Source organism: Lottia gigantea (genome assembly GCF_000327385.1).
Source record: "Lottia gigantea unplaced genomic scaffold LOTGIsca_4, whole genome shotgun sequence".
Classification (NCBI taxonomy): domain Eukaryota; kingdom Metazoa; phylum Mollusca; class Gastropoda; family Lottiidae; genus Lottia; species Lottia gigantea.
The window spans coordinates 3,269,138-3,295,538 of record NW_008709379.1 but is presented as its reverse complement, the minus strand read 5'-3'; the positions used below and the strand labels follow the sequence as shown (position 1 = coordinate 3,295,538).

Sequence of the window (26,401 nt, the reverse complement as noted above, 5' to 3'; positions counted from 1 at the left end):
AGACAGCACTTCTATAGATATTTTTTTTCTATCTTGAATAATCTAGCATGGTTATTGCACTCATTTCATGTCTCATGTCATGTTTTTGGCAGTTAATGAACTTATGTAAATTTTGCTCATGTTGAGTGATCCTTCCCTACTGTATGATTTCAGGTGGTTCTATAAGTCGACCTCCTGTAAGTATACTGCATAATGATTCACCCAATAAAACCAAACCTTCAGACCAAGATGGTGCTTCATCCACTAATTGGTCTGAGAAGAATCCTTTATATCGACATAATTTCTGTAAATGGCCTGGATGTGATACACATTGTGAAGATTTTAAAGCATTTATCAAGTAAGAAATTTTTGTATTGGCTTTTGTATATATGTATGTCCTTCTGTCCATTTGATATGAACTAATTAACCTACATGTACAACAACAAATTATAAGGTAGTCAAAATGAAAGCAACTAGTAAACTGCTGCTCTTAACACATACATTTATACTGACACCATACAAAATAGACCTTTATGAATTAATGTCAATTCTCATGCTTCATTAATATTTTATGTACATGTAGTTCCCAACTTGAATCTGAGAATCATAATTCTGGTTTATTTCAGGCATATTAATCATGAACATATATTAGATGATAAAAGTACAGCTCAAGCCAGAGTCCAGTCACAAGTTGTTAGTCAGCTGGAAATGCAGGTAGGGTAACAGTATCATTCCATTAATAAAAATTCTGAATTGAAACTTGGATCTTATATTGTCATTAACCCATGCTCTCAAATGTAGGAATGAAGTTAGGTGTTAATTTAAGAATGGGTCTTCACTGAGAGCTCACTGGCTCTGTGAGTTGGACCATTGCTTGGTTACCTTGAGTGGGACAGTAGGTGACACTGCTTCATTTGAAAATTTGAGATAAACAGGCTTATTGTTGTTGAAAATTACATCCACAGTATCTAATCATATAGTATATTCTAATTTCAGTTATCAAGAGAAAAAGAATTATTACAAGGAATGATGCAACATTTACACGTACATATGAATCAACCAATGTCTCTCTCCCCCTCTACATTACACAAATTTATACCCACAACATCAACTTCAACTCCAGTTCATAATGATGTATCTTCTCTAGAATCTAATTCAAAATTACTTTGTTATCAAGTAAGTTAGGATTTTATAACTTAAGATTTACTTTGCTCTGACAATCCCTTTGACATCATTACCAAGGCAGCTGTGTAAGTTTGATGCATGTTCGCTACTCTAGGGGTCTACTATCTGTGTTTTTTTTCAACCAGGTTTCCACCTGTCAGTGTTGCAGGTCAAAGGAGCTGACAATCATAGAACCGTGTCAGCAGATTGGACAGGACAATAAACAAAGGCCCTCTGTGTACATATATAGAAGATCCTTCAATTGTTTGAAATAAAAAAAAGAATAGATTGTCCATGCGAAATGTCTCTCTTCAGGCTGTGTTGTTTAAATATATTGTAGGGGTAATAAGACTTTTTATATAAGGATATCAATATAACTTTTTGTTTGATAATGCTTTCATTATTTATCAGAATCCACCAACATTGTCTCAAGATGAAGCTCTATCCAGCTTACCATCAGCTCTACCTACAGCTCTACCAGTGTCTATAACATCTTTACCATTACCATCACCTTCCATGACATTAACTATACCAGCAACATCTTCAGTTCAACTAGCTCATTCTCCATCTAATTCATCATTAAATGTAACAACGAGTTCATCAGGACCAATGAGAAGACGAGTTTCAGACAAATGCAATCTTCCTATATCAGCAGGTATTTCTAATGGTAATTTTATTATTTTTTTCAATTTTTCTTACCTTATAGGTCCATTAAAGTTATAAAAGTATATGTGCCTTTCTTTTTTTGTGCAAGGTATTTATCACAGTTACTAGTTGCTATTCTTAATCTACTGAGAATGATGTCCATTTCAATTATGACACGTGTACTTACTTTGTATGTCAGCTTCCGATTTGATAATTTCAAATATATTTTCTTTCCAGAAATCCAAAGAAATAGAGATTTTTATAAACATACAGATGTTAGACCCCCATTTACTTATGCATCTTTAATAAGACAGGTTGGTTTGGTTTTTGTAAACTATGATAAATGGAATATAATGAAATACAAAAAATCCAATTTAACAGAAAAGTGAAAAATTTGCCATGGCAACATTATATAAAAACTACAAGAAAAGCTAAAATAGAAAACAGATATGCAAGCATAAGGAGATAGACCTGTGAACAGGACTGAGCAAGACCTTCAATAAGGAGATTTGTTGGAAAAACCTGAAATTAATCAAACTATATTCGTAGTTTTTTGTAGAAATTTTAGCGTTGTTAATTTTTTTTGAAAAAAGGGCAATAACTTTTCTTCTTATTTCAGTCTATTATTGAATCACCACACAGACAGTTAACATTAAATGAAATTTATCAGTGGTTTCAAAATACATTCTCTTATTTTAGACGGAACGAAGCTACATGGAAGGTACTTATACTGTTTAATATTATTTTATGATATTATAGAAACTACAGTTTTTATCTGGTTTGGATGAAACTGTGTATAATTATGTATATATTTGTTTTAAAGGTTTTCAATCATGTATCTTAGCTATTGTCAGGAACAATTTACACCCAGTTACTGGGCAGGATCAGACTAATATGGGACATATATATGTCATATATATAGATGAAACTTGTATGCATATGAATATTGATAATAAAGAAATGTGAAGTATATGCTTAATTATGTATGTGACATCTTCAATTATGCTTAGTTCTTACTGTTTATTGTGACCAAAATATCGCTCATATTGGTGCAAATACTAGTTATTTTGTACAGAATTTAGAAAAGCTAATTTTGAAATGTATAGTGTAGAACATCTATTTCCGATAGAAGTATAATTATGATCAGTATCTATATAACTTTAGAGCTAGCAGCCATGCAGGCATATTATATTTCTTTTATTTGTAATCACACAAATATTGTATATCGTCTGCTGTATGGGCATATTCCTCATTTAGCACATTCCAACCATCTGTCAGTCAAAAGTGTGTACTAAGCCTAAGATTTAATAAAAATGTGTCAATATATGTTTTTGGGTGCAAATTTTGATACTGGCAATGGGAGTGGAATCGATTATTAAAACAGAGTGATCCCCCTGTATCTTAATATTGAAAATTTTGTACCCGGTTTAGTTACAAAATCAAATAGTTTTCAATAAACTTGCTATGTTTGTATAAGTATAAAATTGATTTTGGCAATGATTGAATGTTTATATCTTGCTTATATGAAATTTTGCACCCATTGCACCATAACTTGACAGTGCTGTGGTCACTCTACTGGCTGCTATTTAGAGTTATCTGTCATGTGGGCGTATCTATGTTTGACTCACTTTAAAGAAACTAAAGGATTCACCAATAATGAATTATATAGAAGTAATTATAGATAGGAGGTGATGTTAATAATGTAGTTTGTATCATGCATACATGTGTTAGTTGACCACTAGAACCCTTACTTATCATTTGGTTAGAACAATGTATGATTTAATTTGGCTAGTACATGTAATACAGAATAGACAGTATCTTAGTTTAGTCAACCTATCTTAGTACTTATATTTTAATTTGTAGATTATGTATATGTAGTATAAAAGATTATTTTTATTTTGTTTGTGTAGAATGCTGTTCGGCACAACCTTAGTCTCCACAAATGTTTTATGCGAGTTGAGAACGTGAAAGGAGCTGTTTGGACAGTTGATGAAATCGAATTTTACAGACGAAGGCCTCAGAAATTGAGCGGGTATGTTGTTATACTTTCAAACAATGTTAAAACTAGACATACTTCAAAGATGCCATTTTGTTTTATTTCTGAAAAAAGGGAAACAACCAAAATCAAAATGATTATGCTATGACATCGGGTAACTACATTTATTTTAAATTTAATTGAAATTTATAAGAGATACTCACCAATCCAGCCAATAAATGATAATTTAATTTCTACATAGCCACAGCATTTTGGAACCTTGAATCTTTAACACTGATACTACAAATCATACAATCTACACAATAGAATGGTTATCAAACAGTTACAAAGATAGAAACTTCCTACACCAATCATTTTCTAAAAATCTGTATGCTGCACAATATTTACAAACAACTTTCATATAAAGTTTTCTTTGCCTTTAATATCCTATCTTTGCTTCCACTTTTATTTTGGCATGTTATTTAGTTATTGATCCTAACTTATAGTTTAGATATGCCAAAATTAGTTTGTGAATCTGAAAGAAACTATGGTTTATGTCAACCAAGTTGTAATGAAATCTTCTGTCGTGTGATTAAATAGTTGTGTGCACTGACGTGTTCAATTCAATTCTTAAGATTTGTCACAGCTATCGAGGCTTGTTTTGGAAAAATTTTGTAGCAGAAAATTTTGACTGGAAAAGACAACCTGCAACCACATACATTTTAAGATATAAAAAGTCAAGCTTTTATATTTGTTTAAATAAGGGTTCAATTCCAACCAAAAACACAAACTCTGGTTAATTTATAGGGACCATGTAAAGGTCTTTTATGACTGTAATCAAAAGAACTTAAATATTAAAAAAACATTACCACAGTCGTTATACCTCAAGTCTGTTTCTTGTCTATTGATGCATCTTGGCTAAAAGTGAATTCATCAGTATGTCAATTAATGTTTGTATGAACTGATCATTAATACATCATGTTAGTTCTGTAGATGCTTGTTAGGAATTTTTTGTTTCTTGAGCCAGTTGATGTACCATGTTGTTTTGTTTGTTAGTTTGCATGATATTTGAACAATTTGAAAGAAAATCTAATGTTAAAAATAAAAAAACTGTATTCACCCTTTGTGAATAAGATAAAATGGGTAAGAAAGGGTTAAAAGCTTTCTATTACTTGCCACAAACCTTGCCAGTAATCAAGCTTTATAGATATTGAACCGTATTGTATTGAAACACATATCTTTACATTTCCATTCAATTCTCTTTGCTGTCCAGAATGCTATACGCACCAACTTATCACTGCACAAATGTTTTGTTCGTTATGAAGACGATTTTGGCTCATTTTGGTTGGTGGATGATTATGAATTCATAAGAAGGAGGCATTTAACTCGAGGACGTCCACGGAAATATCACGAGTCTGACTGCTTGTCACAGTAAGCACCATCTTACTAAATTTGTAGTGAAATAGTTTATGTTAGAATAGTTCCCAAAAAACTTATCAATGCACATCAACACAGTGCTGTTGATTTGGTTTTATTTAAAGAACATGAACCTTAAGGCATCTTGGATCACTATAACAATATGCAAAAGCAGTATTCAAGTCTGAATTGCTTATTATTATCTTCTTGCTTATGATTTGGAATAATGAGGTTATTTTTAAACTATCAATAGCATTTGGAAGCTGATATTCCGATTCACATGAAAGTTATCTTCAAGATTTGACTGTAACAAAGAACATTTGTCTTTCTATAATATATATTCTGAAATATGTGTTGAATCAATAAACCTGTATTAAAATTCTTATATGTTCTGAACATCTCTTCCTTTCTGTCTATCAATTAGCTGCTTTCTATCTTGAAGACCCAAAAAAAAATAATTCATATTCATATTTGTTTGTCTGAAGTGTTTTTCTTTGCAAACATCCATAAATGGAGAAGCTTGAAATTATTTCAGAAGGTGGAAAATATCTTAACAACTTTCGTCACTGCTTTCTCTTGAGATGTCAGTTTGCCAATTTGTTGTCTATCAATCCATGCTGAGCTTTTTAGGTGTTGTTCTGCATGCTATCACATGCCAAGTGATTGTTATAATTGTGAACCCTTTATATCAGTCGCAGCTTAGACACAGCCGAGGTATCCATATTCTATAATGCTGCAAAATATATACCACTAACATTTCATGTGTCATGACATCAGAATCTTGATCTTTAGTAACAATTAGTAACTACTCTCTTGGAAATTCAAAATAAACTTTAAAGTCTCAGATCTGGCAACCATAATCTCCATTATGCTTGTACAATTGTCATGTGGAAAGGCTGATGGTTCACCTGTCAATTCAAATGAAATACATGTGATGCTCAACACTCAATCATCAACAATTATTCTGTGCAAACAAGAAACATAGTATATGTTTTTCTAGATATAAAAGAAAAGTGACTCCTTCTTCTAATGTTCGCTCATAAATAAACCATGTAAAGATTTGACTCTCAATAAAATTTAAAGGGTTTTTGTCAAATATATCCTGGTAGGTGAAGTTACAAATCCTAAGTCACCAAAAAGCCCCAAAATGATTGATATCTTTGAAAAGTCCTAAAGCTTTGTGACTTAATATTCAAGCACCACACAAATCTGAAAACACATTCTTCCTTTATTTGCAACATTGGCTTGATAAAACACGTACAACATCACTTAAATAATCTTTAATTTCATATAGAGCATGTAACATCCAGCCTCTTTAACAAATTAGAAAAGATATTTCTGTCCTTGCCACAATTCATAAAACACAGCTTATCTGATTTCTACAATGTTGAATGTTAAGTGCAAAATCTGTGTATTGGTGAGATCTCAAAGGAATTCAATTTCAAAAAGTTGTATAACTGACTTTGAAATATTATTTAAATGCCTTTCTTAAATCAAAAGTATATTTTATGCGATTCTTTTGAATATAATTTATTATTTAAGATGAATTATAATGTTAACAATAAACTGGAGCAAATTGTCTGTATATCTTAAAATATATAACCAAATAGTTACTGTGGCTTTTAAACAATTAAAATGTATCACACAGTCTGTGATGAAGCTGTAAAAGTATTGTAGAATGCAAATCTTACACATTTTTCATTATATAAATTTACATTGAAATTGAAATAAGAAACAGCAACAGACTGAAATTTTCACTTATATTTTAATTTTACAGAGCAATGAAGAGTCCAACGTATTCGGATCATTCCTCATTTAACGAAAGCTTAAATACCTCTTTACAGGTAAGTTATATAGTAACACTTGATAGCATTCCAGGGGAATGGCTATCTTAGCACTTGTTGAATTGAAAGGGATATAGTTATTTATCAGAAATGTTAATTGAGAACTCTAGCTATCAATATAACTGTTAAAGAACAATAGAATATCGAAATATACCCAACAATTTAACAAAAGTGTGCAATGTTGAAAGTTTAAATTGTCATCACTTCCAGGGTTTAATGAACATTCTTACATTCAGCTATTACGAATATTGCAGATTATAATGTTATGTTAATTTGAATACCTACAGATTGTTTGAATTGAACTCTTATCAGCTTGTAAAACAAATGAACTAAGTAGTTGGAATTGAGCTCATTCAGTTGGTGAGCACAAGAACTATTGGTTACGGGATAAAAGTAAAGCAAGAAACCTAGGGCAAAATGAACCAATGTTGTTATGAAATTTGTTATCTTTTTGAACAACATTGTTAATTTGAATTGTTAATTCTTTATTTATACAGGCAGCTATTGGTGAATCAAGCTTCTCATTAATGAGTAATTCTGGTACCCAAGATAGTGCTGAAGATCTGTCTATGAAGATTAGTGAGCAAGATGAGCTATACAGGTAATAAAATACACAAGTGTTCTCTTCTCTCTTCTGCCTTGTGTAGATTTTTTATCATGAAAAACATGGAATTTTTCTTCTTTTTCAAACAAACATTTTTTTTTTTTAACATTTGTCCAGCGTAAGATTAAAAACCAAGAAAATACATTCTGTTTTAAAGAATATATTTACATATTTTTCATTTCAGGGAAGAGCAAATGTTTAAATCAGTAAAACAGGAAATGGATGAATCAGGCATGAGTGATGATCAACACACTGACAAGCAGCCGACCATTCACCAAGCAGAAGATCTGGAAGAAGTTCTGGAAGATGAAAATGGTGAAATAGATGGTTATACTAATTCAAGTACCAGTGAAAATAATAAGTGGAACTTTGCTCTGGATTCAAAATGTAAAAATACAATTGATCAGCATAATAATAAAACATCATCAAAAACAGAGGATCTGAAATCAGATAGCGAGATTCTGGAAAATTTAGGACGTTTTTCTCATGTATCTCAAGACATGGTATTGAGTGTTCCTCCATCAGTAGTCTAGGCTATTGTGATGTCAACTGATATCAAACAATGTTTATACCAATCTTATTGAAATACAGATGCAGATGCTTTGCCATGTGTCTTTTCTGTGCGTTACTTTAATCTCAATCCATAATCTGGTAATGTTGAATATTGAGCCAACCGCAGCATAATTTATGAAAAACAATCAAAAACACTGTTGATATGAGGCTGTCAATATTAGCACCTATTCCTCAGAATTTCTATAGTCAATAAGGCTTTTATTGAAAAGAGCATTTGAAAGGTTCAATATTTGATATGTGAGAACCAGGGTGCATTAAAATCAAAATTTGCATAGATCGTGAATTGAAAGTGGAGTCCCCCACAGAAAAACACATACAGTGACTTCTAAATCTGTATTTTAATTTGGCTGTGCACATATTGGTACAAGACCATGTTTTATGTAATTCAGGAAAATTAGTCATGACAGACAGTGTAATTGTCAATGTAATAGTGCTATTTGGTGTTGTCTTACTTTTTCTTGTTTTTAGCTAGGCATTTTATTTAATTCAACATGAAATTGTTTTAATGTTGAAAGGTCATTTTTAAATGCATTACCAAAGACATTTTGTAGTGATAACATTATTTTTTAACATGACAGCCTTGTTCATACATGTATATTTATATTGTCTTATCTTTTAGCATGAACATCAAGCATTTTAACCCCAGCCAACTTTCAAAAAGGCATTCCTATAAGGAGTTCCAAAAACAAGCATAATCAAACTATCATGATATAAATTGTTATCAAACGATGTGAAGCATACCCAGTGACATAAATTGAACTGAATCTCGTAAATCAAGTTTATGAATTACCATATGTAACAAAATTATCAGGGAATATTAACCCTATGATGTGGTTGTCTTGCAAAGGATGAAGGTTAATTCATTAGTAACAGTTGATCAAAATAATGGCATGAAATTTTTTTGTAATGATTTTAGAAAAGATATTCATAATATTTTTCAGTCCATTTGCGATGTGTTTAACGGAATAGTCAGATTTAAAAATTTGAGTTAAATTATGATTCAATAAAGAATTCTATCCGTTCTTGTTTGTTTTTTATGGGAAATAAAAAGGGGATGAGGTAAAGTCATCAGAGGATATTGATGTATATATCAGGCTGATCGCTTAGGTCTACATGTCACCTACCTGAGCACTATTTCACTTTTAACTACATGTATATTATTTTTAACATGTTTGTGTTCCAATCTCTTGGCATGATCAAAAGATCATCATTGAATACATGCACTATCAGACGATGGACTGGATAAATTTAGCTATAGCTGCTTCCAATGTTTCGCCAAAATGTTGTTTTGGATTTCGTTAGTACTTGGTTATTTATATACACAAATCATTGGAAAAGATCGGAGTCTAGCAGCTTTCTAGAAGGCTAGGCCCATAAATAGGCCTACTTTTATTACTAATTATTTCTAATTATTCTAACGAGACCTAGACATCATTAAGAAACATACTAATCCATGACACTGTAGGCTGGAATACCAGATCATCACAAATCATCAGTCACGTCATATTAGTAAGGTCCATTTTCGCGCCAATTTTCTTCCAATGGTGTGGTTAATCGTGCGAGTTATCTCCCTTGAATTAACAAGAAAAGAAGCCGCTTTGAGGGCCTTTATATATCATCCTATCTTTTCAGTATCTATAACTAATCTCTTTAAAAGGATTAGGTCAATAGCAATAACAGATACCGTAACATTGGTCCAACAACCGTGGACAAACCTACTTCGGAGAAAAAAAGTTAAAACTAAGTTACTTCCCTTTGGACAGTAAAATTGTTCAGCCGGTATTGGTGTTGGCAGATCCATGTCGTAGGCTACACTTAAAAAGATTGATAGTGATTGATTTCAATTTTGAAAAGCAATTCAAAGCTCTTTCAGTTGGCTAAAGCAAACATTTTTTAAACGATTACTTTGCATTCTGTTTTAAAAAGAAATGGCATTTTAACTTTGGGCACATGTGCCATTTGTTGTCTTACTTTTAGAATACTGTTCATAACATTAGGCCTACGTATATAAGAATAAAGAGACCTAGTTCATCTTAATTTGTTACAGTCATCTTCTTCTTTAGATTCTACTTTGACCATTGTCATTATGTTAAAGTAGGATGACTGGCCATTTACAACTGTGTCCATTTTGACTACTTCCTCTACATGTATACAACTCATATATTAGTAGGTCAACCGAATATAATGTTTATTTATCCCTTACATGCTATCTATCAATGAGGTAAAGAGGCTTTTATCTCTGTGACAACTGTATCTATGAGAATGACGGAGTATGATTGAGAGTGGCCATGTTGCGTTTGCTGAGGACTTCCGCCACTTCCGGTACCTTTCTGAAATGTCTGAAAAGTACAAGATCTGAAACAATAAACTTTCTGGCTCACGACAGGTTGTGTCTGGTCGTTACAAGGAATGGATTTGCATCTGGTACACAAATAGAAGAAACTGCTAAACGCTATCCTAACTTAAAAAGGCGAACTTTTGAGAAATTGTCGGAGAAAGATGTGGCCTTCTTTGAAAATCTTTTACCTGGAAGGGTTGTTACAGAAAAATCTGATTTGGAAGGAGCAAACACCGATTGGTTACGTACATGCAGAGGTAAGTGGTAGTCTTGGGTTGCACTGCTATCATTTTGTGATTTCTTTTCATTGGACCTGGATTATCTGAATATATTTATATGGCTACATTAATGTAGGCCCTATAGACAGGAATGAAGAGGATTTTATACCAGATCTGACCCAACATGGTAGACAACACAAACAAATGGAAACAATATAAATTGCATAAACCAATGCTACTAGATTAATCAAAATAGAAAATTTACATTGTCTGTTGTTGTTATCATGTTTGACGTGAAAATACTGAAACAATAGTAGTACTGGGTGTGTATCTTTCAGGAGGTAAACCAAATTTTAAGACAACTATATCCATTTTTAAATAGGTCAGTAGGCCATGAATAGGTTATTGACATTTCCTTATCAAATTTTGTTGACATAATATCATTTAACACAATGATATTCAACCTTTTTCTTTTTAATACCCCTTTCAGGATCGTTGATGATTGCTTTACTCTTGCAAGTTAAGAGATATGGAATTCATGATAGACTGGCAAACTACTGACTGCCGCGATAATGTTGTCAAATCTACAATTGCATGTTATTGTTCTAAAGTATAATTGCAGGAAGCAGTTCCATATTACTACGACCAAAATCTACATCTGAAGTGAGTAGTATATTAAAATATTGTAATGAAAGAAAGTTAGCCGTGGTACCTCAAGGTGGTAATACAGGTCTAGTGGGAGGTAGTGTTCCTGTATTTGATGAAATTATTCTCTCGACACAGTTAATGAATGAAATTAATCAACTTGATCATTTATCAGGTAGGTTTAACAGGTTTTCTGTTTAATGTAAAGATGCAATTAAAAATAGAAAGAAAGCTTCTAGATGTTTTGTTTGATTGATTCTTTTTAAAATGGTATAACCACAAACTTAACAAATTGAAGGGTTTAAATAAGATTTGTCAAAGTTAGTATATTAACAAAATTAAGACAGAATACATTAAATAAGTTATTAGTCTGTACACTGGTAATATATATGAAAATTTCTAGGTACATGTAGCAAAAAGCCCCAGAAACTATTTACACACAAACAATGAATTTTTACCAATCTTGTTATACCAATCTTGTTAATAAATGAACTGTAAGAGACTCTACCTGACTATTGCAGGGACATTGCAATGCCAAGCTGGCTGTATTTTGGCTAATTTAGAAGAATATGTGTCAGACTATAACCTGACTATGCCACTAGATTTAGGGGCTAAAGGAAGTTGTCATATAGGTGGTAATCTGTCGACTAATGCTGGTGGAGTTAGATTATTACGATATGGTAGTCTGCATGGTTCAGTTTTAGGTGTTGAAGCAGTAAGTTTTCACATTTTTGCATCTAAACTGATCTAAAAGATTTTACTGTGATATCAGGATGGTTACATTACAATAAAGAACTAATAAACAAGATAATCTGTCAGAGGAATTACACATGAGTATCATGAGTATTCAGTCAAATCTTGTGGATAAAATGAGTTATAAGAACAGTGTCAGTTAGAATTTAACACATTGAAAAAAAGATTGGATTTAAACTGCCAAAAGTACCAAAGTCTTGGATGTCAGAAAGGAACTATGAACTTACTGAGCGTCCGCCGTCCAAACAGCACTATGTTATTGTCTGGAGTATTTTCATTTTAGGTATTAGCTGATGGAGAAGTGATAGATTGTATGTCAGCATTAAGGAAAGATAATACAGGTTATGATGTTAAACAGTTATTTATTGGTTCAGAGGGTACACTTGGAGTCATCACAGCTGTTTCTATACTCTGTCCACAGAAACCCAAATTCTCTTATGTTGCTTTCTTAGGTAAGTAATTCATTCTTAAAATTCTAATCATCTATGGTGCTTAACACCGCCTGGTTTGATTGTCGTCCACTAGGCAGTTAGGTGCCCTGGTTCATGTCCTCCTTATGGTAAGACAAATTTTGATGACATGGCCAAAGTTTCTGAGAGTCAGCACGTAACACATATAAATTTATCAAGAGTCTCAAGAGGTGTAACTTGCAAAGTGTATTTTATAGATTCCATTGGAGGTGTATGAAACACATAGCAAAATATATTTTTTTTGTAACACATTTATGAATTATAATATATCTGTAATAACTGTTTTAAATTAACCATAGCTCATCATATTATGTCAACACATGTATTGGACACAAAGTCTTCATCAAGACAACTCGTACTCCTTACAGGAGTCAAATTTCCAATATTTTGACTGCGGCAAAGTAAAGGAAATGACTGAGTAATATGTATTGATTGTGTACACATTGTTCAAATAGTAACTGTCTTGTTACAGGTTGTAAAGATTTCCAAGCAGTATTACAGATTTATCAACAGGCTAAAATTCATCTTGGTGAAATATTATCAGCTTTTGAATTCATGGACTCAGCTTCAATGGACTGTGTTAAACAGAACTTAAATCTTAAAAGTCCTGTATCAGAGAGTCCTTTTTATGTATTAATTGAAACTGGAGGATCTAATGGTTCTCATGATGAAGAGAAACTCAATCAGTTTTTAGAAAAAGAGATGAATTCAGGAACTATACAAGATGGTACTGTCGCTACAGATTCAGTCAAGATTAATGTAGGTATTATAGTATATAGTAGAAACTAGCAAACATATGATCCAATTGTATCTCAGTTATTTGATCAATTCTTTACATGCCCCTTATTCTTTATATTCAGGTTGAATTTTATTATTTATTTCTTCTGAATTCATTTTTATTGCATTTCTTTTTTTGTGACAATTCGTTGTCAAAGAGAATATTTGGTGAAAAATTTTTTTGTATCTTTAGGAGTTTTGTGAAAAGAGTGACATTTTGTTTTATCTTTAGTGGATCATTTGATATAATATGCTGTTATACATGTATTTATATAGTATGATATGAGATCCGTTTGTATTACAGAATGTATGGGGATTAAGAGAAAGAATGGCTGAGGGATTAATTATAGATGGATATAATTATAAATATGACATCTCACTACCATTAACTAGATTCTATAACCTGGTAGAGGACATGAGGAAACAAGTTGATGGGTCGGCAACAAGAGTAGTTGGTTATGGTCATGTTGGAGATGGTGAGTTGAGGCTTAACTATGAATAATTGACCACATAATACTGCCATAGTGCCATGCCATGTGATTTTCTGCTGCTATATTATACAGATTGTCTTTCACATAGTCGAGTCAAACTTCTGTTAAAATCTAAAGGGTTTGATGGCTCATAGAATTTCCACTTGAAAAGCTAAAAATGGTAGAAAAGTAGAAAAAATATTGTGATTTTATGACTTAAATACAGTTATTTGGTTATTAAAGGTGAATTTCAATATCTGATTTACTGTTTGATGTGTTTGTAAGATTCACTAATGATTTCAGTTTTTGTTAAATTGTTAGACTTAAAGCATATAGGCATGTTGTTAATTCTAGTAGCTTGAATCCTTATTGGAGAGTATAATACAGAAGGGAATGCCTCTTTTAGCAAATCTTAGTATAGTGAATTGGTGATATGTTATATATTATACTGTTCTTTTAGGGAACCTACATTTAAATGTTACCTCACCTGAATATGATGATAAATTAATGAAGTTAATAGAGCCATTTATATATGACTGGGTACGAGAAGAGAAAGGTAGTATCAGTGCTGAACATGGTCTGGGCTTTAAAAAGAGGAATTTTATTTATCATAGTAAATCTAGAAGTTCAGTTGATCTGATGAAGAGGATGAAATCCATGATGGATCCTAATGGAATATTAAATCCATATAAAGTTCTTCCAGATAATGACTGATCAGAAAATGATTTGATTTTTGTTGTGACTCATTCATGGATTTAATGGAATTTGTTTGATTATATTGAATCAGAAAGTTAAAATAAAACTTAATTTCATCTTTTGTTCACTGTATAGGGCAGTCTATAATTATCATGTTACATCAAAATAAACATTGCTTTGAAGTGATTTTATAATCCCCACATGTGAAATGTACTACCGCCATGAGTCTTAAGTTTTTCCATCTGTCTTGTTTATAATCTATCTTTCTTTGCCTATGAATAAGCATCTGAAATGTCACCAACCGTTGAATCTGCTCTAACATTGCGTGGAGCTTCAAGAAATTAGCCTTCAATATGACAGGATTATCTGTGTGCCACCTGACGGTTGAGATGGCGCAGTAACTTTTTCAACCTTGGAAATTATACATATTTTTGTCAGATTGCATGACATTGTCCGTTTTCATCATCATGTAACCTGTCAGGCCATAGAACCATTTACAATTCTGTGGTCAGACGTAAAAATCTATTTCATTCTATCACTAAGGCAGCTTCCAACCCATTCGGCTTTATCTCCAAGGGACAAACCCAAACAGAAACTTATTCTGGATCTGGACATGCTAGTTTAAAAGTATAGTCATCTCTCGAATTTTGCGAAAACAGATGCTTATTGTGTCAGATTGAACATTCTTTCTGGATTATCTTGATATTCTCGCCAGCTGCACACTCTTCATTCTTAGAACGAACTTGAATGGAATAACTAATGTTTTTAACAATGATTAAAGAATTGGAAAATATGGTATTTAGTGATTTATTATAAAATATGAGTTATTTGCAAGAAAATTGTACAATATCATATCTTTTAATCTAATCCAGAAGCATAATCTTGAATAAGACGCTTGATAAAAAAATATAATATTCGTATCATTGTAAATATATATACATTAATGCAATATTAGCATAAAATCAGCACTAAATTAACAAACAAAATAGCATTATATATTGTTATTGTCCGCCTTATGACGTGTATTGTGTATTTACATGCTATAAAATAACATTCAAATATATCATCACTATATGTACAATTATTTTTACAAAGACAAATTGACAAAGTTGGCGCTTTATAAAGCTCTAATAATCAAAGAACATTGTCTAATGACCAAAGAACATTGTCTAATAAACGAAGAACATTGTCTAATAAACAAAGAATATTTTACTTAGGCAAACAGTTACTAGACTAGATCAAATAGTATATATTCAAAAACATTACCATTTATTACTTGATTGGTACTGTTTTTAATGACTATTGCAATTTAAAACCAGAAGCGATGTCTGGAGACTGAAATCTCACTAATAACCTCAATATATGGTACGACTCTAATTCCTAAATTACATGATTGACTATCAAACGCTCCCATTGGATTATATCGTATATTTAATTCATAACAAATTATTATGCACTGTGCAATACATATATATTAAATAGACAAAATCATATTACTGAGACCATCAACGTAAATTTTAATAGTTTTCACTAGGTAACGGCAGCACATTTCAGCGACACCACCAGTAATAGGTGTTTACAATTCTTAATATCTTTTCAAAATCAAAATACAGATATTTGTCTCATGAAAAATCTCATGATAAAAAATTACTCTGTAATGCTAGGCTAACCGAAAAAAGATCAGATGCATACGTTTCTGACATTACTGATCATGCTAAGTTATCTAATGAGAATTTTAATGGCATACATTAAGATGTACACAGAATGTATATGGCGTATGTTAACAACTTACTGATGTTTTAGGTTATAAAAGATCCACGAAATCATTATGGATGTTAGACTTGATATATTGTTTGTGTATGTATCACAGACACTGTTCATTCTTAGACCATCTTCTTACTTACAGAGAACCTTCACATGACCACGGTTGGAAGAACTGGGCTTGGTTTAAAGGCGTGGGCTTCCTCATCCATTCTATAACTTGTTTTGGGGTAACAATGTAGACGTCATTGAGATCCATCAGTTCATCAATAAACCGATCTAAGGCATCTATGTGATGCTCAGTATGGAACCATCTTGCATGTACAAATATTCCAAAAGGTGCTCTGTTGGTATTGTAATATCGTTTGAAGTTGGTTCGTAAGAATTCCATCATCTCATCAGCATCACCTGTAGAAGTACAACCATCAGCCATAGCACAGGAATGTCCATCAACACCATACCATCTTTGAACGGGAATTTCCCACAAACCTGGATACTGATCTTCTGGACATGGTCCATGTTGACAGAATTCTTGGCCAGGGACGAAATCAAGTGTGAATGGCCAAACAGGTTCCCCTCCTTCCCAAACTGGACCAGTGAACATCGATGTATCATATGATAATTTAGAGTCATAAATGGCCTTGTACATATTATCACCGCCTAATTGCAGGAAAGGTACTCGGAAGCCGTGGATAGAGTCATATGGTACACCAGAGTTTTCAGCTAAGGCTCTCTTCATGCCATCGATTTCGTTGAAATATTCTTCATAAGAGGCACTGCTCCACCATGTGTGTGGGAACTTGTGTGATAATGTATGGCTTGCTATTTCAACTCCCATAGCATAAAGAGGATAGACCAGATCGTAATCTGTTCCACTACCAGAGACAAACAATCCACCTCTTACAGGACATCCATTAGGATTATAACGACCCGGTCTGAACAATCTCTGGAAGTAACCATAATAAGCTGCAGAAACTTCATCATCGAATGTTAACATCACCATCTGTGGGGTATCTTTAGCAGCAAATCCATTTGGTATTGAGTTTCCGGGGCAAAAGCAGTTTGGAAGCTGGCAGTTGTGTTCACCACAAGCTAAAAATAAAACAAAACAGTTCAGTAGTTGTACATATATGTATACATGTACTCAAGGCGTCCCCGAATTTTTTTGAAATATGTCTGGTAGTGTTTTGAAAAAAGGATATAACTGAAGGATACTAGTAACAAAAATGCTATACATTACCAACCGAAGGTTACGGAACTTAAAGTAGATGATGGTGACGAATAAAACATACTGAATACTAAATAGGTATATTATACTAGGACTTTTCTAGAACTCTGATAAAGCATACATTGACATTCTAAAGTGCATGTAACATTACGTTAACAGTTAATCTATACATAAGGTAAATGGTAATAACGGAAAGATAACAAAGAATATAAATCCAACACCAAAAAAACTACATCTAAAAACTGTGAACACAACATCTTTCAGTTCCACTTAATACTTACATAGTACTACAATAACATATTTACAACAACCAACCAGAAAGATAGAAAATAGATCCATCAATACTTACAACTGACTTGGGATCATTTGGCACAATGCAACCCTCTTCATGACCCTCAGCATTATCATTGTGTTTAAGGTAATGACTACGTGGCTGAATAGCATGCACACTGCCCTCAACTGCACCAGATTATGCACCTTTAAAGGGATACGATCGTCAAAATCTATGCTTTTCAGCTTATTGCTCAATTTCAGATATTCGTATTTTTTTGTAATTGCAGATGCAACAGAACGTTGGTTTCTTGTTTTGATAGGCGACATGAACAGCTGAAATTAAGCTCGATCAGATGGTAAAGCACATATTTAGTCGGTTATATCCTATAATAGGAACTCATCGATTACACAGGATGTGTTTTCGTACATTCTCTGTGCTATTGAAGACAGCATGAATTGCTCTATACCTTTGTACTACTTAGTTGAAATTCAAACTGCATGTTCCCCATTGTTCTTTCACTATCACCAAGAATGACTAGACTATGTAATGCGTATAAATATTGTTATATTTAATATATAAACCGAACAATTTTGGGTGCAAGAAGTGACAAATGAACAAGCATTATCGCGTTAAGCAGGAAGAGAATTATTCTAGCGAATAGCGAAGTATTTGAGACATTGATCAGAAAAGTTTGAATATTTATATCTCGTGACCTTTGGGGAGAGCGACCTTCATGTCCAATCTGTAGCCAAAAAACATAGTTTAGCACGGCCAGAGCTTTAAACCAGATACAAGCATGCGGCCCTCTGTGCGTCATTACATCTCTACGGTATCAAAGCTCAAAGGGTATTTTTAAATAGAAAATAATTCTTAGCGGAAGAATTAAATAAACAGATGAATTCATCAAACAACTGAAAGCACATCAAAATACCGTTTCAATTAAAGACATGAAACCACAAGAACTTAAAGCCGGGTGTTTCTCTATAGTCCTGGGATAGAATCTCTACGCGTGGGACGACAATGACCTCAGGCTGTATAAAGGATATCGGAATATTTTTGCAAGAACGATAAAAGCATAGTTGCGATTTTTTCAAAGCGGATGTGCCGCTATCTATCGAGCAATTAAGTTATTTTTTTTTTCACAACTGGGCAGAGGTTTGGTGAATTGGAAGGAAAAAAGTTTATAAACTGAACCTTTTAAAAGTCGGAGAGGCTGCCATTTTCATAAAATGTTTGTGATCAAATTTAAAAAAAAGTAACACACTAAAACATGCATCACAATAGAAAATAAAAACCAATCACCATGAAATTACAAAAACAAAACAACACTACCTTAACCACAAAACACTTTCTTCCATATTGGAAGTACAATGAAATGGAGTTATATCTCCAACTCTTCTATATAGAGATTAGAAGATTCAGAATATGTTGAGACAGCAACACATTTAAAAACGAAGATTCCGTAACACAAAACAAGTTTGACATTTCAAAATATTTTTTTTTCTTGTAGATATTCTTTTCTTTTTCGAATTAAGTCTGTTTTTCCAATTTCAAATTAAGTCTATTTTTCCAATTTCAAATTAAGTCTGTTTTTCCAATTTCAAATTAAGTCTGTTTTTCCAATTTGAAATTGAGTCTATTTTTTCCAATTTTGAATTAAGTCTGTTTTTCCAATTTCAAATTAAGTCTGTTTTTCCAATTTCAAATTAAGTCTGTTTTTCCAATTTCAAATTAAGTCTGTTTTTCCAATTTGAAATTGAGTCTATTTTTCCAATTTTGAATTAAGTCTGTTTTTCCAATTTCAAATTAAGTCTGTTTTTCCAATTTGAAATTGAGTCTATTTTTCCAATTTCGAATTAAGTCTGTTTTTCCAATTTCAAATTAAGTCTGTTTTTCCAATTTCAAATTAAGTCTGTTTTTCCAATTTGAAATTAAGTCTGTTTTTCCAATTTGAAATTGAGTCTATTTTTCCAATTTTGAATTAAGTCTGTTTTTCCAATTTCAAATTAAGTCTGTTTTTCCAATTTCAAATTGAGTCTGGTTTTCAATTTTGAATTAAGTCTGTTTTTCCAATTTCGAAACACGTTTTTGTTTCTGTGTTCACTATACCTAATATTTGTTTTGTCAAAACTACATCTTCCGTATCATTTCTGTGCCAAACCCGATCTATTATAAACTAATTTTACTTATTAAACTGAACTTTCCCCTATCCGGGGTTTTTCTGTATCAATATGAATTTTTCTTTATCAATTGCTTTATCCTAATTAAAAGTTAAATTTATCTTAATCCAAACTAATCTAACCGGTTTTTCTACTCATTGTTCATGTTATTCTTTATTCTAACTAACTGTCCTGTTACAAACTAATTTTTCTACAAATGAACTAGTTTTTCTATATGACAACTAATTTTCATTTAAATAAACTAATTTTTCTTTCCAAAAAATTCTGTGATTTTTCGTTTACTGGTTACCTTAGAGAACCACACTAAAGCCGACAACATCAAGGGTAATTTGAAGGTTTAACTAAGGTAGGTTAGAGTTCATGATTCAAAAACAACGTCAACACTATGCGTTAGTTTCCACCACCCGCAGGACATCAAGTTATGAATCTAAGTTATACTTACAATGTAGTATTGATACGTTTAAGAAAGTGGTGGTTTATGTATATATTACCTACTGTCATGACAAATAAATATAAATTATCAGTTTAAACTATTAACTGGGGTGTGATTATGTGTTCAGAAAGCTAAAACATTCGGTGGTGTACTTACCTGAAAAGAAAAAAAGCAAAACATTAAACTGATGTTAAACATAATATATAAATCTACAGTGTTCATTAAGGGGACGCGACTGGCAGAACCTGAGACTGAGAGCATCTGGATTTTCAACGTCTGCTGACAGGAGAATAAGTGATATCTGCGACATGAGCGAAACCTGATTAAGGAGACATGAACGCACAGACGACTGAAATATCTTAGTTACCACTAGATTTCACCAGTTGCTCATATTATACTATTCAGCTAAAATTAGGAATAGCCAGGCGACACAATCTTTATGCAATTAACAAAATATATCTGTACGATAACGTAAATAATCTTATGTTAAGAAAGAAAACAAAATACTTCGTTAAACTTTTTTGGTGAAGAGAGACCTATTGAAGTTTGAGCCGTATTTCATCAATAATACCAATAAGGTTCTGACAATAATCTCAATGATTGCTTTATCAGTGAAATTATATACGTCAATGTAACGTCAGTATCGCCGACATCTTGGTGAGAGAACGTGTATTTTCGGTTTTAAACTATTAAGACTGTCTGAGATGGCTACACGAGGTTGATTTTGTTAAACTAACATTTCTAATCCTTGTTTTAACTCTTGATGCAATGTTTGTAAATGTGTGACGGTTTGTAAGCCGAAATTGTAACGTTACATTGCTAACTATTACCCGCACCCTGTTGTAAAGTCCAATTGAACGCACCACAGGCTGCAGTACAAACCGGATGTACCTTTGCGTTTTCTTTTAGATTTATCAGCGCTAAATAACTATTTTATTAATCCCCAAATATTTTGTACGGACGCAAGAAATAAAAGTTTTTATCGGGCAATAAAACAACCTAAGTCTCATTTTAATCTGTACTACAGTGCTTGAAGTTTAGATTCAATTCTTTCATTTTTCAAAATATTAAAATGCATGCAAAAGATTTGACATGTCCATTTAGTCAGTAAGGTGGAGTAGGTGTTGAACATATTTAAAATGATGAAAAACTGCTGTCAAAAACGAGCAAAAACCTCAGAAAAAAAGTTTAATCCCTTTGTATAGCATTGGTAATCCAATCTGATTAAAGTGCATTTCATTTCTTTCTTTTTTTCCGAAGGTTACTCCCTTCGTAAACCCAGTAAACCATAGAAGTACAGTAAACCATAGAATATGAAAAGAATGAAAGGAGCATCTACATCTGTATGATAATCAGTTTGTATGCTAATCTATGTACCTGTACTTGGACAGTCTTCAAACAAAATATGAGCATAAACCATATAAAAAATTTGTACCAATGCTAAACATTACATTGATTAGACGAACCGCTCCACCCAAATAACTCTCATCCCAACCAATGTTTACCAAACCCAATTCTTTCAGTATAAATTAAACAAATAATTTACATAGCCTGACAAACAAACAAACAAACGACAACAACCGGATTATTCGACTGTAGGATCAAGCATTGTACCTATTGTAAACAGCCAAATAAATAAATAAATAAAAAGCGGAGGCAAACGGTATGGTTTGTTTCACTTCGTTGTTTCCGTATTGTTTCTACGCGATGACCATTTAATAACATAACATTTACTAAATGGTCGTTTCCTCATAGTATATTCGGACCATTTTTTGTACATAATTACTTAATCATAACCCGATATGAAATTCCTCTTTGATGTTTTTTTTGTCTAAATAATTGCGAGGTCCTTCGCCGTGCTTTAGCAGTTACCATACGTTTTTGCGCCTAAACAGTCTTATCTACATGGATAACTCCTGTCAGGATGGATCGGAGAAACTTTGCCTTCGCCCCTGCAATGAATTGAATATTTCCAATTTTGGTAAAAGCTGCGGGCAACTGCGTTTACTTTGAATATTCTCAGAGTATATCAGAACAAATTTATTTCGTGGACAGCAAATAGAGAAATTTATCATATCAAGAAGGTGATTCGAACGTGAACATCACAATTCGAACTCGGCTATATTGGGGAGTTTACACAAATGAAATGAATGGAGTTTTACGTCTTACTTTTCTGCACCATGTGGGCTAATGAAGACGGACAACGCCATGCAGTGTGCGATGAGGGAAATTTTGCCAGGACAGCGGCATTAGCCTGCTCTTTTTCGATTACCAACTGTCGAGTGATCTTTAACGTGCACAGCCTGTAGCACACGGGTCCTCGGTTTATTGTCCCATCCGAACGACTAGACGTTTTTTCCATGTCAGCCCCTCTTACCTGCATCACTGACAGGGGGAAACCGGGTTGAATAATCCGAAGGTATTACCTCGACCTATGCCGGGATTGAACCCTGGACCTTCAGGTTAGCGAGCAAGCGTCTAACTCACTGAGCCACCGCGGCTCAGGAGTTTACACAAAATCAGAGAGCAAATAAATTGTCAGCACCTGCAACTGTCTCAGATGATGTAAAGTCTCAGAAGGTGTTCGTGGACCTACACATATAAATGATTATCTATAGTTGAAAACTTCACAAAATTACACAAAATCATAATTATGAGAATATGATGGTAATCAAGAATCAAGGTACATAACGAAGTGTTTTTTGTCCGTAATAACCATTATCACAATAAAGCTGTTTGTCGACCTCGCCAATAGTTTTCAATTTTCAATTTCGCCCATCGCAGAGTTTTTCAGAGACTTATGGTTTTTCACCTTGGTTTTCTGTGCGAAGCGGTACCGTGTGATAGTGCACAGCGGTTCCAAAAGGTTGGCAAAGAAGAATCGAGGTTAATAAGATTGCGTAAAAATTTTATCGGGTAATTTCTAAGGGTATTGAAAGTTGATTATACGCTCACAGAAAACAAAATCTCTTAGAGGCTTTAAATTTTATGACTCATCACTTATTTGTTTTCAATTTATTTTCATCGTTTTAATTGCATCAAAGTCATGACCAATAACTCAAAAGTCGATAATTTAATACCGCAAATTCGAAACATCGTCAATATATGCTGAAACCAGACCAAAATACGACGAAAATATTCGTTGACATCGTAATATGGCCTTTCAAAATATGTGTCAAATGAAATTAATTTTCAGTAAAATTCTCAAAAAGGAAACAAAGTTTTTACCAGATTTTGAATTTTGGAAGGCTAGTATAAACTCCATGGTGAGGAAATTTCGAGACGTTACCAGCAATTTCGTAGAAAAATCTCAGGGTTTAGGTAATGAGGTAGCAAAGAAGCACAATTCTAGAACTAGTAGAATAATGTTTCAGTACAGTCAATAATACGAACGTTCTCGAAAAATCCTCCCTTTTAACATGGGAATTTCATTACCAAAGCGCAAAAGTCATTTTAAAGGGCATTCTGATTTTGAAGAAGGTTGGGAAGGTTAATTAATACACCAAAATCTAGAAAGTTTATTTAAAAGTTAATTTATTCAGCACCGAAGCCATTCAAAAGGTTTACGCAATCCTTTTAAGGATGCTTTGATATGGTTAATGTTTGAAAACTAATGTACAGATTAATAAACGCAAAATTGTGGAGATATATGCCTCCTACTCATTTAGAAGGTTTATACTAAAATATCGAGCTATTATAAGGCTCTTAAATCCGAATTCAGCTTGATTAGGTATAAGTATACATATAATAATAGTATATTTTAACAACGTTAATACTGTCCCTTTAATTTCTAATTGGCTATTACATATTAGTGGGTTCCACTTGTTTTGAGCTCCTAATATTTTTGGTAGAATGAATTAGTGTTACGGGTTGTAGGTTCAGTCTTTATTTTAAATAGTATAGTAACCTTTGAATTTTTTTCATTATTTAATTTGAGAACTAAGCTATAAGAGATGCGATTCTTGAACAAGCCGCTAATCGTTGAAATAGAACGTCAAATATAAAATAATATATTGTACTTACGCCCTTGTCGATTTGAAGCACTAGCCAGATCTGGTCTCCATATTTTATCTGATGGTAAATCTCCACCAGACGACGATGATGTGTCTACGTTTACCGGCTTGTGAGATTTCTTCACCTTGATTGACTCTTTATCACTTTCATCTACTTCGTTCTCCTTCTTTCTGCTTGGTTGTTCTGGCACAAATCCTTTAACTTCTATTGGTGATTCCCAAATACCATCCACATCCTCCCAGGATTTGGGATCAACACCAGCTGGTCTCCACCATGGTAATTCTGTAGCTTCTTTATGCAACGAATTTTCCCCGACCCATGAGTCTTCATTGTCATCACCGTCTTGAGCTTTAATTTTCTTTGCTGCTTGATGAGACACATCACCGTTCGCTCCAATAAGATAGGTACAGTCAGCCGCTTCTGGCCAGTCGCAGGTCTGTGTCAATGTGTTGAAATGTAGTCCATCTGGACAGTAGAACTCATACAGAGATCCTTCCAGACATCGAGTGAAAATCGTTGGATCAGTTACATGACAATTAAATATACCATTTTCACCACAGTCGATATCCAGCCTAGTTGCAGCAAAGGCTGACGAAATTAACAAAGGTATCTGAAGTACTATCGACAACATTTTCATAGTTGTACAAAGAAATAACGTTTTTACTCGGAAAATAAAGGATTAAAAACTTCAAACCCGATATAATGTTTCTATCCACTGTATTGTAGTAAAATTACTGTTTTAGCACGTCCGAACACTGACCGATGTAAACGTCGAATGAAGGTAGATCAATTTATCTCCGAGCTTTTATATGTGCCAAGACCCCAATGGGAAACGAAACAGCGATCTACTGTGTGGACAAATTTACTTTGAGACATAACTATGTGATATTTACCTTGAGACAATATCTTATACACGCCTTTCCGTCTGTTTCCTTCAATTTCTACCCTTCAATCCCTTTCCCAGATCTACAAACATTTTAAATATTGACACGGTTGTCGAATCAAGGCTCTATTTAAATTTGTTTTCTTCTGGAATGCTTTCGATTTCCGTAACCTAGCTAAAGACGCCAAACATCTTACTTTCCCACTGAAGTATCTATCCTTCCCTTTAATATTTGTATTATGCTTAATGGAGCATATTCCACAAATACCCGCATAAAATAATTCTATGAAAGGAACACCTTAAACAATACCACGTCACATATTTCAAATGTGAATATAAGCCTGCCTTTTTCTTGAAATTAGGCTTCAACATACCGCATATTCTTTAAGGGGACAACTCCCCCATTTGACACATTTTCAACGCATTTTTTTCATACAAAGAAGTCTTAACCAACAAAAAACAATCTAAGGCATTGCCAGTATTTGGTAGATGGCATTTGTATCGGTAAAAAAGAATAACTGACATAATCCTATACCTTGACCACAGCGGGTTCAGATCAACGATTTTAGCTTTTTTATTTTTAAAAAAATTCAAAATGCCGCGCCACATCAATAATACATTTTATTCCAGAAGTCTACCACACTGTAAGCTCTTTAAAAATCACTTTCAATTCATTGTTTGTTTGTTAAACCAAATCTGTGCCACGACCAGTTTGGTAAAGGAACTGAGTGTCTTTCTTTTGTATTCCTTTTTGGATTAATAGATACAAACAATGGCTTGTAGTTTAGCAGAGCAGTAAATTAATAATATTAAAAAAACTACTGTCGTGGTATCTTTGTCTTGATCCGAACAAACTACACCCGAGCTGCATCAGTACAAAGAAAACAGGGTTATTAAATTTTAGGCGGATATTTAGACCCCGATCTTGAGTAAGCAAGAGTCTACCAGTCACAAGAAAAGAACATTAAAAATGGCATTCAAAGCATCCTAAAATCAGCCAATTACATTTTCGATTATGATTATTTTTCTGAAACTACATATCTAAAACAAATTACAAAAAT

At 33.0% G+C, this 26,401-nt stretch overlaps 5 protein-coding genes across 5 annotated transcripts; 3 read left to right on the top strand and 2 right to left on the bottom strand.

Annotated features, from left to right (window-relative positions):
- Positions 1-260: 260 nt before the first annotated feature.
- LOTGIDRAFT_54435 (hypothetical protein) lies at positions 261-3,842 on the top strand (the record flags this gene model as incomplete). Its single annotated transcript, XM_009059546.1, has 7 exons — positions 261-337; positions 606-693; positions 976-1,043; positions 1,593-1,798; positions 2,026-2,102; positions 2,408-2,509; positions 3,699-3,842. Coding segments are annotated over 7 exons (762 nt in total), but the record flags the coding sequence as incomplete, so codon positions are not given.
- Positions 3,843-6,960: 3,118 nt separating this feature from the next.
- On the top strand, positions 6,961-8,160 carry LOTGIDRAFT_153751 (hypothetical protein; the record flags this gene model as incomplete). Its single annotated transcript, XM_009059765.1, has 3 exons — positions 6,961-7,023; positions 7,521-7,624; positions 7,812-8,160. The coding sequence occupies 3 exons, from the start codon at positions 6,961-6,963 to the stop codon at positions 8,158-8,160; spliced, it is 516 nt and encodes a 171-aa protein (XP_009058013.1).
- A 1,838-nt stretch (positions 8,161-9,998) lies between these two features.
- On the top strand, positions 9,999-14,687 carry LOTGIDRAFT_182587 (hypothetical protein). The gene is made up of 7 exons (XM_009059764.1): positions 9,999-10,795; positions 11,379-11,576; positions 11,923-12,116; positions 12,438-12,606; positions 13,097-13,383; positions 13,706-13,877; positions 14,332-14,687. The coding sequence occupies exons 1-7, from the start codon at positions 10,489-10,491 to the stop codon at positions 14,583-14,585; spliced, it is 1,581 nt and encodes a 526-aa protein (XP_009058012.1). The 5' UTR covers positions 9,999-10,488; the 3' UTR covers positions 14,586-14,687.
- Positions 14,688-16,467: 1,780 nt separating this feature from the next.
- On the bottom strand, positions 16,468-17,895 carry LOTGIDRAFT_153749 (hypothetical protein; the record flags this gene model as incomplete). Its single annotated transcript, XM_009059763.1, has 2 exons — positions 16,468-17,420; positions 17,838-17,895. 2 exons carry the CDS (start codon positions 17,893-17,895, stop codon positions 16,468-16,470), a joined length of 1,011 nt encoding a protein of 336 aa, XP_009058011.1.
- A 2,180-nt stretch (positions 17,896-20,075) lies between these two features.
- LOTGIDRAFT_228783 (hypothetical protein) lies at positions 20,076-25,221 on the bottom strand. Its single transcript, XM_009059762.1, has 3 exons — positions 24,467-25,221; positions 22,989-23,035; positions 20,076-20,599 (listed from the first exon to the last, which is right to left on the bottom strand). The coding sequence occupies exons 1-3, from the start codon at positions 25,092-25,094 to the stop codon at positions 20,567-20,569; spliced, it is 708 nt and encodes a 235-aa protein (XP_009058010.1). The 5' UTR covers positions 25,095-25,221; the 3' UTR covers positions 20,076-20,566.
- Between the last annotated feature and the right edge of the window lie 1,180 nt (positions 25,222-26,401).

Bases quoted from the DNA above. Each gene is read 5' to 3' on its own strand.
- LOTGIDRAFT_228783 (XM_009059762.1), bottom strand. From the start codon at position 25,094: ATGAAAATGTTGTCGATAGTACTTCAGATACCTTTGTTAATTTCGTCA. The intron at 23,036-24,466 runs GTAAGTACAATA...TTATATGTGTAG, and splicing joins TGCTTCAAATCGACAAGGGC to GTCCACGAACACCTTCTGAG. The intron at 20,600-22,988 runs GTGCTGACAATT...TTTTCTTTTCAG, and splicing joins ATCATCTGAGACAGTTGCAG to GTAAGTACACCACCGAATGT.
- LOTGIDRAFT_182587 (XM_009059764.1), top strand. From the start codon at position 10,489: ATGTTGCGTTTGCTGAGGACTTCCGCCACTTCCGGTACCTTTCTGAAA. The intron at 11,577-11,922 runs GTAGGTTTAACA...TGACTATTGCAG, and splicing joins TCAACTTGATCATTTATCAG to GGACATTGCAATGCCAAGCT. The intron at 12,607-13,096 runs GTAAGTAATTCA...GTCTTGTTACAG, and splicing joins CTCTTATGTTGCTTTCTTAG to GTTGTAAAGATTTCCAAGCA.